The 15118-nt window shown below is 36.9% G+C and overlaps 1 protein-coding gene across 3 annotated transcripts in view; it reads right to left on the bottom strand.

Moving 5' to 3' along the window:
* Positions 1–15118, bottom strand: part of ASTN2 (astrotactin 2) — a 570610-nt gene that overhangs the window by 16809 nt on the left and 538683 nt on the right. For all 3 annotated transcript variants that reach the window (XM_075184700.1, XM_075184701.1, XM_075184702.1), the window contains one exon: positions 1499–1599. In XM_075184700.1, coding sequence (XP_075040801.1) covers positions 1499–1599 — 101 coding nt within the window. The remainder of the gene's footprint in view (positions 1–1498; positions 1600–15118) is intronic.

The following is a 15118-nucleotide window of genomic DNA, read 5'->3' as shown; positions in this document are numbered from 1 at the left end:
TGATGCAAACATTTGCATCTTCTGATTGGATGAGCTGGGTGGCTTTGAGCATTTCTAGCTAAATGAGAGATATTGTGCCTCATATACATGCTGAAAATAGATTTAGTTCTGCAGATTTAAGGGAAGGAGTGAGTGTATTTATGAGGGTGACCCCTCAATCCCTTTTTCCCCCAACAAATTGTTTTCAATGTTATACATCCTTGAAGGTGGTGGTAATAAGGACTCAGTCTCTCTCTTTTTATGGAACACCTTTGAACCTTATAAGTGTACTTTACACAGAAAAGTGCATTTCTAGGCATATATTTTAAAAAATGTAATATGAATATTCAAATATATATAATTGTAAAATATGTAATAAAGACAGATTTGATGCCCCCTCCCACACATGACAAATTTAAGAACTAAGGGCCTGATTCATTAAGGATCTTAACTTAAGAAACTTCTTATTTCAGTCTCCTGGACAAAACCATGTTACAATGCAAGGGGTGCAAATTAGCATTCTGTTTTGCACATAAGTTAAATACTGGCTGTTTTTTCATGTAGCACACAAATACTTAATAGCTTATTTGTACATTGAAATTTAAAGTTGATATTTGTGTGCTACATGAAAAAAACAGTCAGTATTTAACTTATATGCAAAACAAAATGCTAATTTGCACCCCTTGCATTGTAACATGGTTTTGTCTAGGAGACTGAAATAAGAAGTTTCTCAAGCTAAGATCCTTAATGAATCAGGCCCTAAATGAGGCTTGACCAAGCAGTATTTTACAAGAAAAAAGTAAAACTTCTAATTAATAATGACATACAATCCTACAATCCTGCAAAAGTCAGTACAGAGTTTACAGGGCAGATGTCAAATTCAGGATGTGGACTTCAATGTTTGTAAACGCTAGGACGACAAGGAAGCACATTTGCTCAATTTGAAATCTAATGCATACATTTCAGAGTATGTAAATGACCCGCACTGAGATTTGATTTCTCCTCTCATAAAACGAAGTTGAATATAATGTGACATTTTATTTTTATAGACTTATGCTCGTGTGATGACAGTGATATTGTTGCACTGTGATTGGCTCTTTTTATTTGCTTACCAGATTCTACTAGGGGTATTTTTATTCATCATATCTCAACTGAGGTCGATTAGAACATTTATTTGTTGGACCAAAATTTAAGATATTTGTACCGATTTCAATTTTGGATGGAGTTTGCACACAATACTCAAGGCTGACTGTAACTTTTCAAAACAGCCACATTAGTGTAATACACAGAGACTATAAACTCCTAAGTGCACTCATTTGAATCCTAGTACATTTCTCACTGGCAGTCCTCATTTGTTAAAAAAAAAAAAGAAGGTGACCACCTGAAACATTAAATACAGAAATATATGAAAATGCAACAGGTCAGTATGCATATTTATAATTTGCATCAATAGCATTGAATAAATGCGTTTCTTCAAATATTGTGCAAACGATGCTTTAAAATGTCTTGTATAACATACCTTCAGCTTTACTGTCATCCACCAAAGAGCAAGCTGTGCGCAGCGTAACCAAACTTTGTGCCGAGTGCCGCCCATGGCTATCAACAGCAAACAGACTAAACCTGTGGGGTAGCATAAATGAGAGTATGATGTCAATCATCCATTGTAAACATTATGAGCTACAGTGAGATGATGGGGTTGAGATGATAAAAAGTTAAATATTTTAAAATGATAATTTTTTAGAAGAAAACATTATAAACCCTTTACAAAACTCACATAGAGTAGTAGTGGATTTCTGTGTACTTTAATTAAATTGTACAAAAAATATTTCTGTGTTTATCCTTTTTACAGCCTTTAAATCAAGTTTTTTCTAATAGCAAATGATTGAGTGCTGGAGGAATATTTGTGTTCATTTGTAATGTGTGGCCTCACACACATACACTTTGCCACGGGCTTGGCATATTTTTTTGTATATGAAAAATAGACATAAAGAGCGGTAGTAGCAAAATATTTTTTCTCCCAAAGTGGTTTAAAGCATTTCCAACATGCTTTATTCGGATCAAGTTTTCAACCATTCACAGCTCAGAGTAGAGTCCATATAATAGACTATCTTCGGAGACTTTCTCAGAGTGCTCCAATACGATGCTGAAGGAAGAAGCAAGAGCAGTATGGCTAGTTGTGTATTGGGCAGGTGTCACAAAGGCTAGCTCTAAGTTTGGCTGCTTTAATTAACACAGGTGCACAATGGATGTTGTATAATTGCCAGTTTTTATTTTTCACTACACACACACACACACACACATGTAATAGTGTCAATATTTATTTGATAATAAATGTATAATATTTCTTTTAAATGAAGCTTTAACTGCATTTGAATTTGATTCTTCTACATAGCATATCCCATCAGGAAGTTTGCATCATTATAAAGCAGCAACTCAGATACATGTCTACAGTTGCCACCAGAAGGTGAGAACATTTCTTGTTTTTATATAGTATTCTGCACTTATATCTACTGCATTATTGGAAGGAAATTGGGAACTTAAAATGGTCCTGGAAAAATACTGAAAGTGGCCTCATGTAGGTGGGAAAAAATAAACTGTAGGCAGGGCCAACAAAAAAAGTAGGTGGAGGTAGCACACCAGTTCTAGACACAACAATGGTAAACGAGGCCAATGCAACAGGCAATGATAGGTAGAGTCACAGCAATGACATATGGATTCTGTGGAAGTAGACAAAGCATTGGAAAGGTACATGGACCAAACACAAGTAGGCAGCGTCATCACACCAATGGGTGAAGTACATGCATCGGCTACATGAGTGGTGTAGCTTAATCCAGCAGCCGGTTTAAAGGGCGGGGCACAGGGGACACACGCCCTGGGTCCTCCATCCTCAGGGGACCCCCTGGTGCCTAGCACCAGGTACAGTTCCTTATTTCATGCATTTGTAGACAAGTTACAGTCCCTGGATAAAAACATTAATTAAATAACACCTGATAAGTCTATGGCTACTCCGCGCCGGACTATCGGGGCACCTTTCTCCTCCCCCTTTTTAATCTCTCTTATTACAACCTTTATAAAGAAGAGAGGAGGGTGGGTAATACATTTTTGCACCACCCTCCTCTAGAAGTGATCAGTATCACATATACTAGCACTTGGATTGGCTACAATAATTAACACAGAGGCACTGTGGAAGTTGATGAATTGCCAGTATGGTACCTCATTAATTAACTTCGGCAAAATAGCCCCTATATATTTTCTTGCATTATTAGTTTTTCATTAGGATATAAGGAAAACCTGTTCTTTTGTAACAAGTCCTGTTTGCTAAAAGCATATATTAAAGGTAACCTGGATTTGGTTAGCATGATTAATGGTGAGTCTATATGGCAGGCCTCCAAGAAATCATTCTAAGCAGCCCAGACTAGCTACCTTTAGTTTAAAGCATATGAGGAAAGGGCAAACGTTTTGCTTTGCATGTGATGTGCTGGGCAAGCATAATTTTGACTCCATTAACCACTACACAGGAATGTGCAGGAATGGGAGACGGAATAACATTTCTAAGCCTTCTAGTGAAGGGACAAATTATTTATCTTAAGTGTTGTTTAAATGTGAAAAGTTGAATGTAAATAATGCTGTTATAGTTTTTAAGATTTTTAATTTGAGATAAAGCAGGAGAGTTATGTCTGTGTTCAAAGCTAAAACACAGAAAATTGGGCTGTTAAAGTTGTATGCAACCTTAACAGACTTCATTACTAAGTATTTTCATATGTTTTCCATAAAATATAACATATACATCATTATACATCAGTAATGATGTCAGCGATTACATCATATTGAACATATAGATCATTTAAAAAACAAGATTAACTTTCTGATGCCACACAACATTGCTTATGACATCAACGATTACATAAGCAAACACCTCACCAAACAAATTGTTTATGTTAGTAAATAACACTCAGGGTGTTTCAGGTGAAGAGTAGTGCACCAGCTGGAGGTATACTAACCTTTACTGCATAGTTATTTTATTAGTTTGACCAACTAATAAAATAACTATGCAGTAAAGGGTAGTATACCTCCAGCTGGTGCACTACTCTTCACCTGAAACACCCTGAGTGTTATTTACTAACATAAACAATTTGTTTTTATATCACTAGTGCATGTTAGATAATAACAGTACATGTCTATTGGTTTCTATAATTTAGGGCAGATATGCAACTTGTGTTAGTAAATAACTCATTGTACTAAAAACAAATTTGTATAATTATTTATTAGCACAAACGTGCATAGGAACTACTAGCTATATACAAAATTCAAAAACATATTCCGCCGACTGTATACTGATATCATTTCCTGTCTTCCCCCAGACTAAGGGCTCTATTTATTAAAGGGTGAAAAGTTCTATCTCCAGCAACAACGGATAGTCTCCACTGGCAAAAAGATTTGATGAGCTTTGCCGATGACAGCTTCCCCATTAAAAGTAGAATGATAAGCAGTGATAGAAAATCAACCTTATCACCGCAGATTGATAAATAGGCCCCTAAGTTTGTTAAAAGAAATTTTATTCATAGACACTAAATACGAATTGATCTTGTTAATATAGATTGTATATAGATTATTGTAAGGCGGCACTTCAGACAACACTTATTTTAACTTAAAAACACCAGCTAATAGCATGGCAAGGAAAGGGTGCTGTTTATTTAGGCTGCAGCTAAGGACATGTGAATACAGAGATTGAGAAAGAAAACAGTTTTAAGTGGCCCATTTTCATTACTTATTTTGGTTGGCTGGACACAATGGGGTGCATTTAGAAGTGGGTGCATTTGCACTTTGAATGTATATAGGAAAAGATGCACAAAAAGAGTTTTTTAATGTATAGGCTCAGTAAGACGCCAAGATGCGTCAAGCTCCAAATCCACAATAGCGTAGAGATGCGGCTTGACAGTGTTAGTAATTAATACTAAAGTCACATTACCCTATTTGTATACAATATAATAATGTAATGAGGTATTATATACACAAAACAGAATATTAACTGGACAGTTATTAATAAATGTGAAAGTCACATCTTCAATATAAGATTTAATTAAATACAAACACAAATTAAATTAAATTATGTTAAATACAAATATATGTTGTTTTCCCCTTTATGAAATGAATTGGGAACCTTGTTTTCTGTAATAGTCCAAATGGAACTCTCAATTAAATAGATGGCAGCGACTTCATATAATATAGCTGAGATTTACGATTGGTTGATTGCCAGAGAGTTTAAAATGCAATCAGCCAATTGAAAGCTGCTAGATAGTGCTACTAATCATCATCAATGTGTGGAAGTTGAATAACAATCTGGATATACAATGGAGTTTAAAAGTCATGTTGTACATACTGTAGATCTGTTTTTTTTATGAACTTTGTTTTGTACAGAGATGAATATGTTTATGCAAAATGTTTTCCTTGCTTCTAGGAACATGACTTTTTCAGTACGCATTAATTAGCACCAGTAATTATCTAAACATTGATAAGATAAATAATGTTTCCTAAACCAGAGATAAAGCCTTTTCTTGTTATGTTTAAGACAGGCACATTCTGTGGGTGAAGATGCATGTAATTATTATTTAGCCAAGGTTAAACGCCTCTCTGCGATAGATGCCAAAATTATTGCTTATAAAACTTATGTGAAAATGTATAATCTTTGCCTTCTGATCTGATTAAGACTTGGTGGTACATGTGTATGAAAATAAAGATGGTATGAGTCACAATATGACCAACTGATCAGTCTTATCAGTGGCGAAGCTACCATTGGTGCAGCAGGTGCAGTGCACCAAGACCCATGGAGATAATGGGGCCCGCTGCACGGGGAACTAGTGAGCTGTGGGCACAGATTATCTCCTCCCTGTTTCCCTGCATCGGGGCCCACAGCTCTCTAGTTCTGCCTCTGAGTCCTATGTTATAGAAGAAAATATTTACAAAGAACATAACCAAATTGCATGTTTCACTGAATCTTTGAATAAAATAAAATAACACAACTTGTGCCGGGAACAAACATGACACATGCCTACACATTTAATTGCTATTCATTTTCTGAATTGAAAAGACTGAAAAAATAAATAAAAAGAATTTGGCATATGAAAAAGATTAGGTACACCTTCAGTTGATTTAGTAGCACTTCAAAACGTGATTGACGTATTAAGCAAATTAGGTCAGGTGAATATAGTTCCAGAGTTTAATTAACATCTCAGGATATTCTGTTTACTAGCAAAAGCTATGGGCCCTTCGATGCAGCTGAGTGAGGACTTGAAAATAATAATAATTGACAGGGCCAGGGGAATATGGCAGGAGGGAGCCACTCTTCCAAAGCGCCGCACTACCTTGTCTCTGGTGAAAACAATATTTACACTTGTCTTACCCTAACTTACCACGGTACTTCTGAAAAAAAGAACACAGTCATCTACAACATGAGAGGGAATATTAAGGCTGCCATGGAGTATCTTGAGAAAAAAAAGTATCACTGAGTATAGTTTACTTATTTCCTCTTCCTACTCTATGGCAGTCCTTACCAATAGGATGTATCCAATAAATACACTGGGGTGGACTAAACAGGAATCATTAGTCTCAACAATAGAGATCTTGCATTTAAAAGTATTTATTATTCAACAGCCTGGAGAACCATTCTTCCAAACCATTCTTCTGTTGCTATATTCTGTCTAGAAAACATATATAGTAAAGCCAGGTCTGCAGATCTACATAAGGCATTTGCTTAAGCTTGAGCTCCATGTCCGCATAAAGTTGCCAGTGACCTTGTTGAATGTGTCAAGGCACCTCCTGCTTGTTCTTCTTAAAGGTTGTTCTTCTGTACTATCCCTTGCAGGATAAATCTTGCTAATACCACGTACACACTGCCGCCCCAGCAATATCCCGGGTATATGAACTGGGTGACAGAGCCTCCCACCCTGGCAAATTCCCGGGTCGACCGGGTTCACACTGAGCCCGGGTCTGCCCGGGTCTCCCTGTTAACATCACAAGAGGAGCTTTGACTTTGGCTCCTCTTGAGATGTTGATTGTTATTATTTATTTACCTTTCAATAGTTTTCGGTGAGAACCAGGTCTCATCATTCAGACTGGCACCTACCCGGGTCGGACCTGGGAATAACCCTTCAAAAGACCCAGGTTCAATTCCAGGGTCATACGACCCGGGTAGATGCAGGGGACCCCCCCATTCACACTCAGCCTCGACCCCCAGCAATAACCCGGGTTTTTGGCAGTGTGAACAAGGTATAATATATCTTTTGATTTCCTTAGTGTGGATCTTCCAGGATTGCAAATAGATGATTTCCTATATTTCTCTGTCCTTTAAATATACCATGAGATTGCTCTCACCTTTCCCTTTCATCAGTAGATTCTGGGAGGTATGATTTTCTGGTTTATATGGAAATTTGAACCTACTTTAGGTAGAAAGTCCAAGTTCGTTCTAATTATCACATTGTCACTGTATATACAAAGACAGACAAAAAAAGGACATGTGTACATTGGGGCACTCGGAGGACCAAATATTAAAATATATTTCAAACGTTATTGATATGTATTAAAATGTTTCTGAGATAAATGTTCTGTGTGATTCTTAAAAACAATACAATTAGCGAAATAATAAAACATGAAAATTTAAATTAGAGACCAGAAAAATTACTGTTAAGACTAGCACTGCTATGTTGCGCCACAAGCTTCTATAATATAGTGATATATACTGCCATTGGTGTGGGTTATACAAGATGAACAATAAACTTGAAATCACTGCTGCCTAAATAATAACAGCAGGATCTTGATATTGTTCCCATCAGAGAGATTCTATGCCTATGTGTGAGTGGGGTATTCTAGTATAATAACCTTCCCCTTCCGTCACACTGCAAATGAACACTGTTATAAATTTCTCTAGCAGGTATATCTATGCCATTACAAGTATGTGTAGCCAGTTAGGGGACTCCATAAGAACTCACCCCAAGTTATGATATGTAAATCGTGAGTCCTTGGTATAATATCTTAATCCTCCTCCTGTAACGCTAAATGAACTCCTATGACGGCAGTCGGGGTTAATGAAACTATCCTAGTCGGATTCAATACATCTTCCCCTAATTATTATACCCCACAGAAAAATTATGGCTAGCAAGTATCTATTGTTATAATATATCTAAATAGAGGCATAGTTTATAGAGAGACGGGGGTGCGTGTATAGCCAATGCGCATTTCGCTAATGATAGCTTTATAAAGACAACCCGACTAAGCCTTTTTATTGGATATTTATAGTAGAGGGACTTTCCATCCGTGATGTCATGCTTAGCAACATTGTTAGTAACTAGAACAAACGCTCATTAGCTGACGTTGCTGCTGACCAAAGAAACAAGAGAGGACATCCACCGTCCAGTGATTCTGATTCGATGGCAGGAAAATGTGCATACAGTATAATACGAACTGAGACCCTAGTTTTATAACAGAATAGTTATCTCAGTCTTTGTTTAAGATGTATATGCCAGTCTTGGTAAGTGGATTCAGAAACCCATATTATTTATGAAGATCGGATGTACAGATTACCAGTCAGATAGAGCAGAGAGGAAGAACAACTCCATTATATTCATATTAAAATGTCCATAGAACTTATCAATATATAATGGTCATTAGAAGGACTTATATTTAATACAGAAAAGATTACCATATATGTAATAAGCATAACACAACCACCCTGTTAGTATGCCATAAAAATAAGAAAAGGTGAGTTTTGTGCCATAAATGGTTAGTGTACCAAATAAACACATATACACATACGATGAAATAGAAAAAATAAGTGAAATATCAAAGTAGGAATCCATTACCAAGGATGGTGATTGTCAGAGTACTATAAATGATCGTAGTGAGCCATATGAGATTAAAAAGCAGTACTGGACAGAATAGTAGCTCAAAAAGATTTATAAAATAAGAATGTAACAATATTCTTTATTCCAAAAGGGATATTCCATGCAGCCACCCTAAGTGATGCCTGTTAAATCCAAAGTCATCTTGAAGAGTACAAGTCTAAAAACTAAAATGTCATAGTAATGTGTTACAATCAGCAGGGTTGGACAGATTAGAATCTTAATATTAGACTGTGAGTCTCTATGTACATTCATGCCTACATAGTTGTATCAGTAAGTATATAGTCCAAGATCATAAATAAATCATAAAATTATTGTGGTCATTAAGACCATGTGGGCCAAACTGTCCATAAGGAAAATTCTCTTTCATTCCCTCCTTAGAACTTCCTGATCGAGGTCTCTCCCTCTCAGACCCAACTTGATCTGCTCCATGGCGTAGGCCTGGAGTCCATGTGGGCTACCGTCATGGCATTTCATAAAATACCTCGCAACCGTTGTCAATTATTTGAAATTATCCACATCCATTTATCTCGTTTGATATTGCCCACATGTTCCAGAATTCTTTTTTTGAAAGGTCTGCTTGTCATGCCCACATAGTGTAGATTACAGGGACAGGTCAAGAAGTAGATTACATTAGGAGAATTGCAATTCAAAAATCCTTTAATCTTCCACGTTTTTAAATAGTGGTTCCTATATTCTTTAGTTTGGACCATGAATTGACATGCCCGACAGGTACCACATTTATAGAAACCCATGGGTTTATTGGAGGTTCCAGTTTTAGAAGGTAAGGTACCGTGCACAATACAGTCCCTCAGATTCCTAGACCTACGCCTATCTCCCAAAAGCTTCCCAAGATCATCATTAGACTTAAGAACACACCAGTGTTTTTGAAAAATGTTGGCTATTTGCTGCCACTCAGAGCAGAACGCGCCAATCATACGGATCTTTGCATCAGTGTTCTTAGTTTTGGGAGGTGGATAAATGAGGGTCTCTCTACTCCTTTTGTATACAGATATCTTGGCCTTCCGGATAATCCGTTTGCTATATCCTCTACACTCCAACCTGGTTTTAAGCTCATCTGCTCTGTGGACATAAACATGTTCATCCGAGCAATTGCGTTTCATCTGAAGCAATTCAGCTTTAGGTATGCCCCAGATTACTGCTGAAAAATGTGAATTGGTGGAGTGCAGTAAGCTGTTAGTGGGCATTTTTTTTACGATATATGTCGGTACTTAGTTGGCCCTCTGACGTTTTCGAAATCACGTCCGTATCCTTCCTTTTTCTTAATCTTGCACCCCGTCCTCACACCTCTTCGTATCGGTTTGGGTTTAGTCCCCCTCCACCTTCTCTGCATCGCAGCCTGGGGCCTAAAAAATCCCGCACTGATGTTCATTCCTCTCTGGATTTTAGAGAATGATCAGAGGTTTCTTTTTCAGACAATTCTACTTCTGAAGTACTGTAGCCCGATACAGATCTTTTAGCTTTCTGAGCGTCTCATTTAAATACCTTGTTGTTAGAATAATCATTCTGATCTCTTGAAACTTTATTTTGTCTTTTGTCAATGATTATCCTTTCAAATTGATCTAGTTCTTTTCTGAAATTGTCATATTACTTCTGGAACTGATCTAAGTTCTCATATTGTTTAAGTTTTACTCCTAATACCGTAATCTCCGGAGAGTATGTATTCAATAGCTAACTATCATGTTCTACCAGAATATTCATCAGCTCATTTGAACACTTAGTTAAAGCTACCTCCCATTTCTTTTTAAGATCTTCATTGGCCAATTCAAACACTGGATAGAATTTAGGCCTTAGACCTCTTGGGATCATTTGGTGTTTCAAATAATTATTGAACATAGTTTTGTTCCAAAATACCTTGGTTTACATAAATATGAGGTTTTCAACTCATATAATAATTGGGACCACCCTTTAATTGAGCTGTTGGAAATAAATAGTGACAAATCAGAATTCAGCATCAACATCTCCCTGCCATTTCTCTTGTCTTTTGATAAGATCGCCACTTATACTGAAGGCTGCCATGGGTCTAGTTGTTTGTATTACTATTTCATAAATACAAATTTTTCACTTATATAATCAAGTCACTAAAAAGAGAAAATGTACTACAAGAGGAATATATCACACCAGGTGGACCTGACTCCTCCTAGATGGTTGATTTGAATCAAATGTCACAAGGCTTTATATCAACCAACATATTGCCAACAATCACAGGAGTGGTTGCACCCATATCGATCAGTAACCATAAAGACAGACAAAGAAAGGAAATGTGTACATTGAGGCACTCTGAGGACAAAATAATAAAATATATTTCAAACTTTATTGATATGCATTAAAATGTTTCTGAGATAAATCTTCTGTGTGATTCTTAAAACAATACAATTAGCAAAATATTAAAACATGAATATTGAAATTAGAGACCAGAAAAATTACTGTTAAGGCTAGCAGATAAACACTGCCATGTCGAGCCACAAGCTCCTATAATATAGTGGTATATAATGCTATTGGTGTGGGTTATACAAGATGAACAATAAACTAGGAATCACTGCTGGCTAATTAATAACAGCAAGATATTTGTATTGTCCCCATAAGAGAGATTCTATGCCTATGTGTGAGTAGGGTATCCTAGTATAATAACCTTCCCCTTCCGTCACACTGCAAATGCACACTGTTATAAATTACCATAGCAGGTATATCTATGCCATTACAAGTAAGTGTAGCCAGTTAGGGGAGTTCATAGGTAAATAATCCCACCCCAAGTTATATTTAAATGGGGTGTCCTTGGTATAATATCCTTATCCTCCTCTTGTAACGCTAAATGAACTCCTATGATGGCATAAAACTATCTTAGTCAGGCTTCAATAAATCTTCCCCTAGTTATTATACCCGCAGCAAAATGATGTCTAGTAAGTATCTATTATTATAATATATCTAAATAGAGAGGCATAGTTTATAGAGAGCCGGCGGCGCATGTATAGCCAATGCGCATTTCATTAATGATAGCTTAATCAAGGCAACCCGACTAAGCCTTCCTATTGGATATTTATAATAGAGGGACCTCCCATCCGTGATGTCATGCTTAGCAACGTTGTTAGTAACTAGAACAAACGCTCATTAACTGATATCAAGGCTGACCAAAGAAACAAGAACTATTCAATTATTTTTTAACGCGGCGCGGTGAACTGTCAAATCTGCAGTTTTATCTCGCCCCTCTCATGGCTGTGCAAAAAATTAAAAACATAAGAAATCTTTTGAAATCATGTAATAATGTAAAAAAAAAAAAAAAATTATGTTTCTCAGCAATGTATAACATAAGAAAGGTGAATTTTTTTTACAAAAAGCATGTAATTTTTTTTTTTATAAAATTAATAAACACAATAATCAATAATTAATATATGTATGTGTGTACTAATACGTATGTACTAATGTGTTTAATGATGCTATAGACAATTGTTTAGTAATAAAAATAAAAGTATGGTAAAAAAAAAAGGGCTGTATGTAGATATTGTAAAATAGAAGGTAGTGTAATATAATACAAATGTTTGCCCATGCATTTTTTTTATTCTAGATGGCCGTTTCTAACCCCTCTGTGCCATGCTGACCCCTGTTTTTTAACCCCTCTGTGCCATGCTGACCCCTGTTTTTTAACCCCTCTGTACCATGCTGACCCTTGTTTTTTAACCCCTCTGTACTCCCCCGTTTTCCTCCCTTCACTTACCTTTTCTTCTCTCTTCTCTCTTGGTCCTCTCTGCTGCTCTGTGCTCCATTGCTACAGACTGACTGAATGCTGGGCTTCAAATGATGACGTCACACCCGGCATTCAGACAGTCTGAATGGAGCACAGAGCAGCAGAGAGGAGGGACGCCGGCGCCGCGATCAGGTGAGTATGGTTTTTTGTTTTTTTTTAAACTAGCCTGCTCCCCCACCAACGACCGACCCCCCCCCCTCCCCCGCAAAAAAAAAAAAAATGAAAAAAATCTAGTTTTGAAAAAAAAAAAAAAAATCATCGGCGCAAGGGCCCGGGCCAGGCCCCCTGATATGCCCGGGCCCGGGTAAATAGTACCCGCCCCCCTCTCGGCGGCCCCGGGCGGCAAGGCCAGTAAGGATGCATTGCTATCAGTTACACTCCTTCTTTCTCTATTTTCCTCAATGTGTAACTTTGAGGTATACTGAAGGGAATACAAAACTCACATTGTAATTTCAAGATTTTGTCTGTGTTTTTTCCATTGCCTTGGGATCCTTGTGACAAGAGAAAAATTGTAGTGCTCTGGGATTTCAATTTGCTTTTGCCATTAGGTCTAATTGAGGTAACCCAAATATTTTTGTTACGTGTAAAACACTTCTTGGTTTCGGTGCCTGCTAAAGTAGTCTGCCAGTATGTTGGCTATGCTGCTATGTGCAGGGATGCTAGGGATTGTCAGTTGCTTTTCTTCCACATGTAAGGACTGGGGTTACATCTGCTGTCATAGCCATCCTCTTAGTGCCACCTCATCCACCGCTGTGCAATTGTCCGAGAATATCTTTAAATGTTTGTTCAGCAATTGTGGCTGAAATTGTTACATTGCTCACCATACTGCCCTTGCTTCAAATATGTGTCATCACTATCCATTCGAGTGGTGATAGTGCAATCTATTTGTTTTTCAGGGCTGGACTTAAGCACCAAAAGAGATACTTCCTGGTCTGGTATTCTGATCAGTTGATCTAGGGACTGGAATTGCAATCACAATTCTTATAGCACTTCTTGTTGTCTAAGGCAAATTCTTATTGATGACTGTTGTTGTTGTTGATGAACTTGGAAGGCCATCTGCTATCAATTCTAGAGTCTGTCCTCTGACATAGAGACTTTGTTCTTTCTGGTATAAATTAGGTTGCATATATAACATGACTTATCTGATATTTCAATCTATTAATATAAGTAGCAACTGATATAAAACTTTTTCAGACAAGGTAAAATTGTCCATATATTCTAAGATAGCTGTAACATTAGTGTTCAAAGCAAAAACAAAGTAACATATACTGTGTAAACTTCACTACACATATATTTTGTTGCTGTGTCTCTTATTTTATTATTGATAATGGTACAGCTTAATGGGGTTAGAAGCTGTGTAAACACAATATATTCTCAACTGTATTTAACAGAGGCAATAAGGGAATGATCATTTATTTAAATAACAAGTATCATGTTAGCAAATTATTTTTATTTTATAGTTTTAAGAACATCCTTATAAATGTATTTTCTGTTTAAGAAAATATATTGTTATGAGCGTTTTGTCGCTATCCAATAACGATTGTTGAATCTTGGTTTGTGTTTCCAACGCACAAATATTTATTCTCAAAAAGTAGCAGAATAATTCAAGCGAAATAATAGTAAGTACAGCTGTTACTTATCGCAGGCGCTCTGGATTCAGTGAACAGTCATTCAGTCCTGAAGTCTGTGGTCTAGGTGTGACTGAACTCTGGATGAGGAGCTGCTGCTTATATGCAAACAGAGATACAGTAAAACAATGCAAAGGTGTGGCTGGCTTCTATTGGTCCAGGCATCAGGAGGGTGCAGGGGGTTGCAGATCATAGGCTAGTTTAAGCTCAGGAATCCAAAGGAGGGGGTCATCTCTCCAGGGGATGGGTTCTGATCTTCCCGCCAAGATTTCTCATCATAATAGTCCATATTTCCTTAACATCAGTAACTTGCGTATGCACTCTGCGATCCCTTTGCAGAGTGAACCGGACAGTGGGAAATGCGAAGGGGATTAGTATGATACCACACATGACTTGATTCCTTCAACGTGTACCATATGTTTTACTGATATGCATATAACTTATACTATTACACATAAATACTACTATATTTCGACATAAATGACTATGTGTTGCAACTACCATTAATGTGTACTATTTTACAAGTGTGCGTGTTTGTGCGAATGTGTGTAAAAGACTAAATACTGTTGTTGCCACGTGTTGGAGCTGCGTACGCCCTTCCATGCAGTAGCGTGCCCTTTCATGCCGTAGCGTACCGTACGCATCTTTTCAAACAAAGACAACCAAGTTTGCTCGATTTTAATTGAAATGACTTTATCCAATTTGCTGACTTCGACAATATATATATTTTTTCAAATGTATTTTCGTTAATGATTATAATATTAACAGTTATTAGTGTCTTTGTTTTTTTCTATGCGTTCTGATGAGACTTTATATTGCACATATGTATTGTGTGTATCATACAATACACCAGA

The sequence above is a fragment of the Mixophyes fleayi genome, chromosome 9 (genome assembly GCF_038048845.1).
Source record: "Mixophyes fleayi isolate aMixFle1 chromosome 9, aMixFle1.hap1, whole genome shotgun sequence".
Classification (NCBI taxonomy): domain Eukaryota; kingdom Metazoa; phylum Chordata; class Amphibia; order Anura; family Limnodynastidae; genus Mixophyes; species Mixophyes fleayi.
Note: the sequence above shows the minus strand (reverse complement) of the source record. Positions and strands in the feature narration are given on the sequence as shown.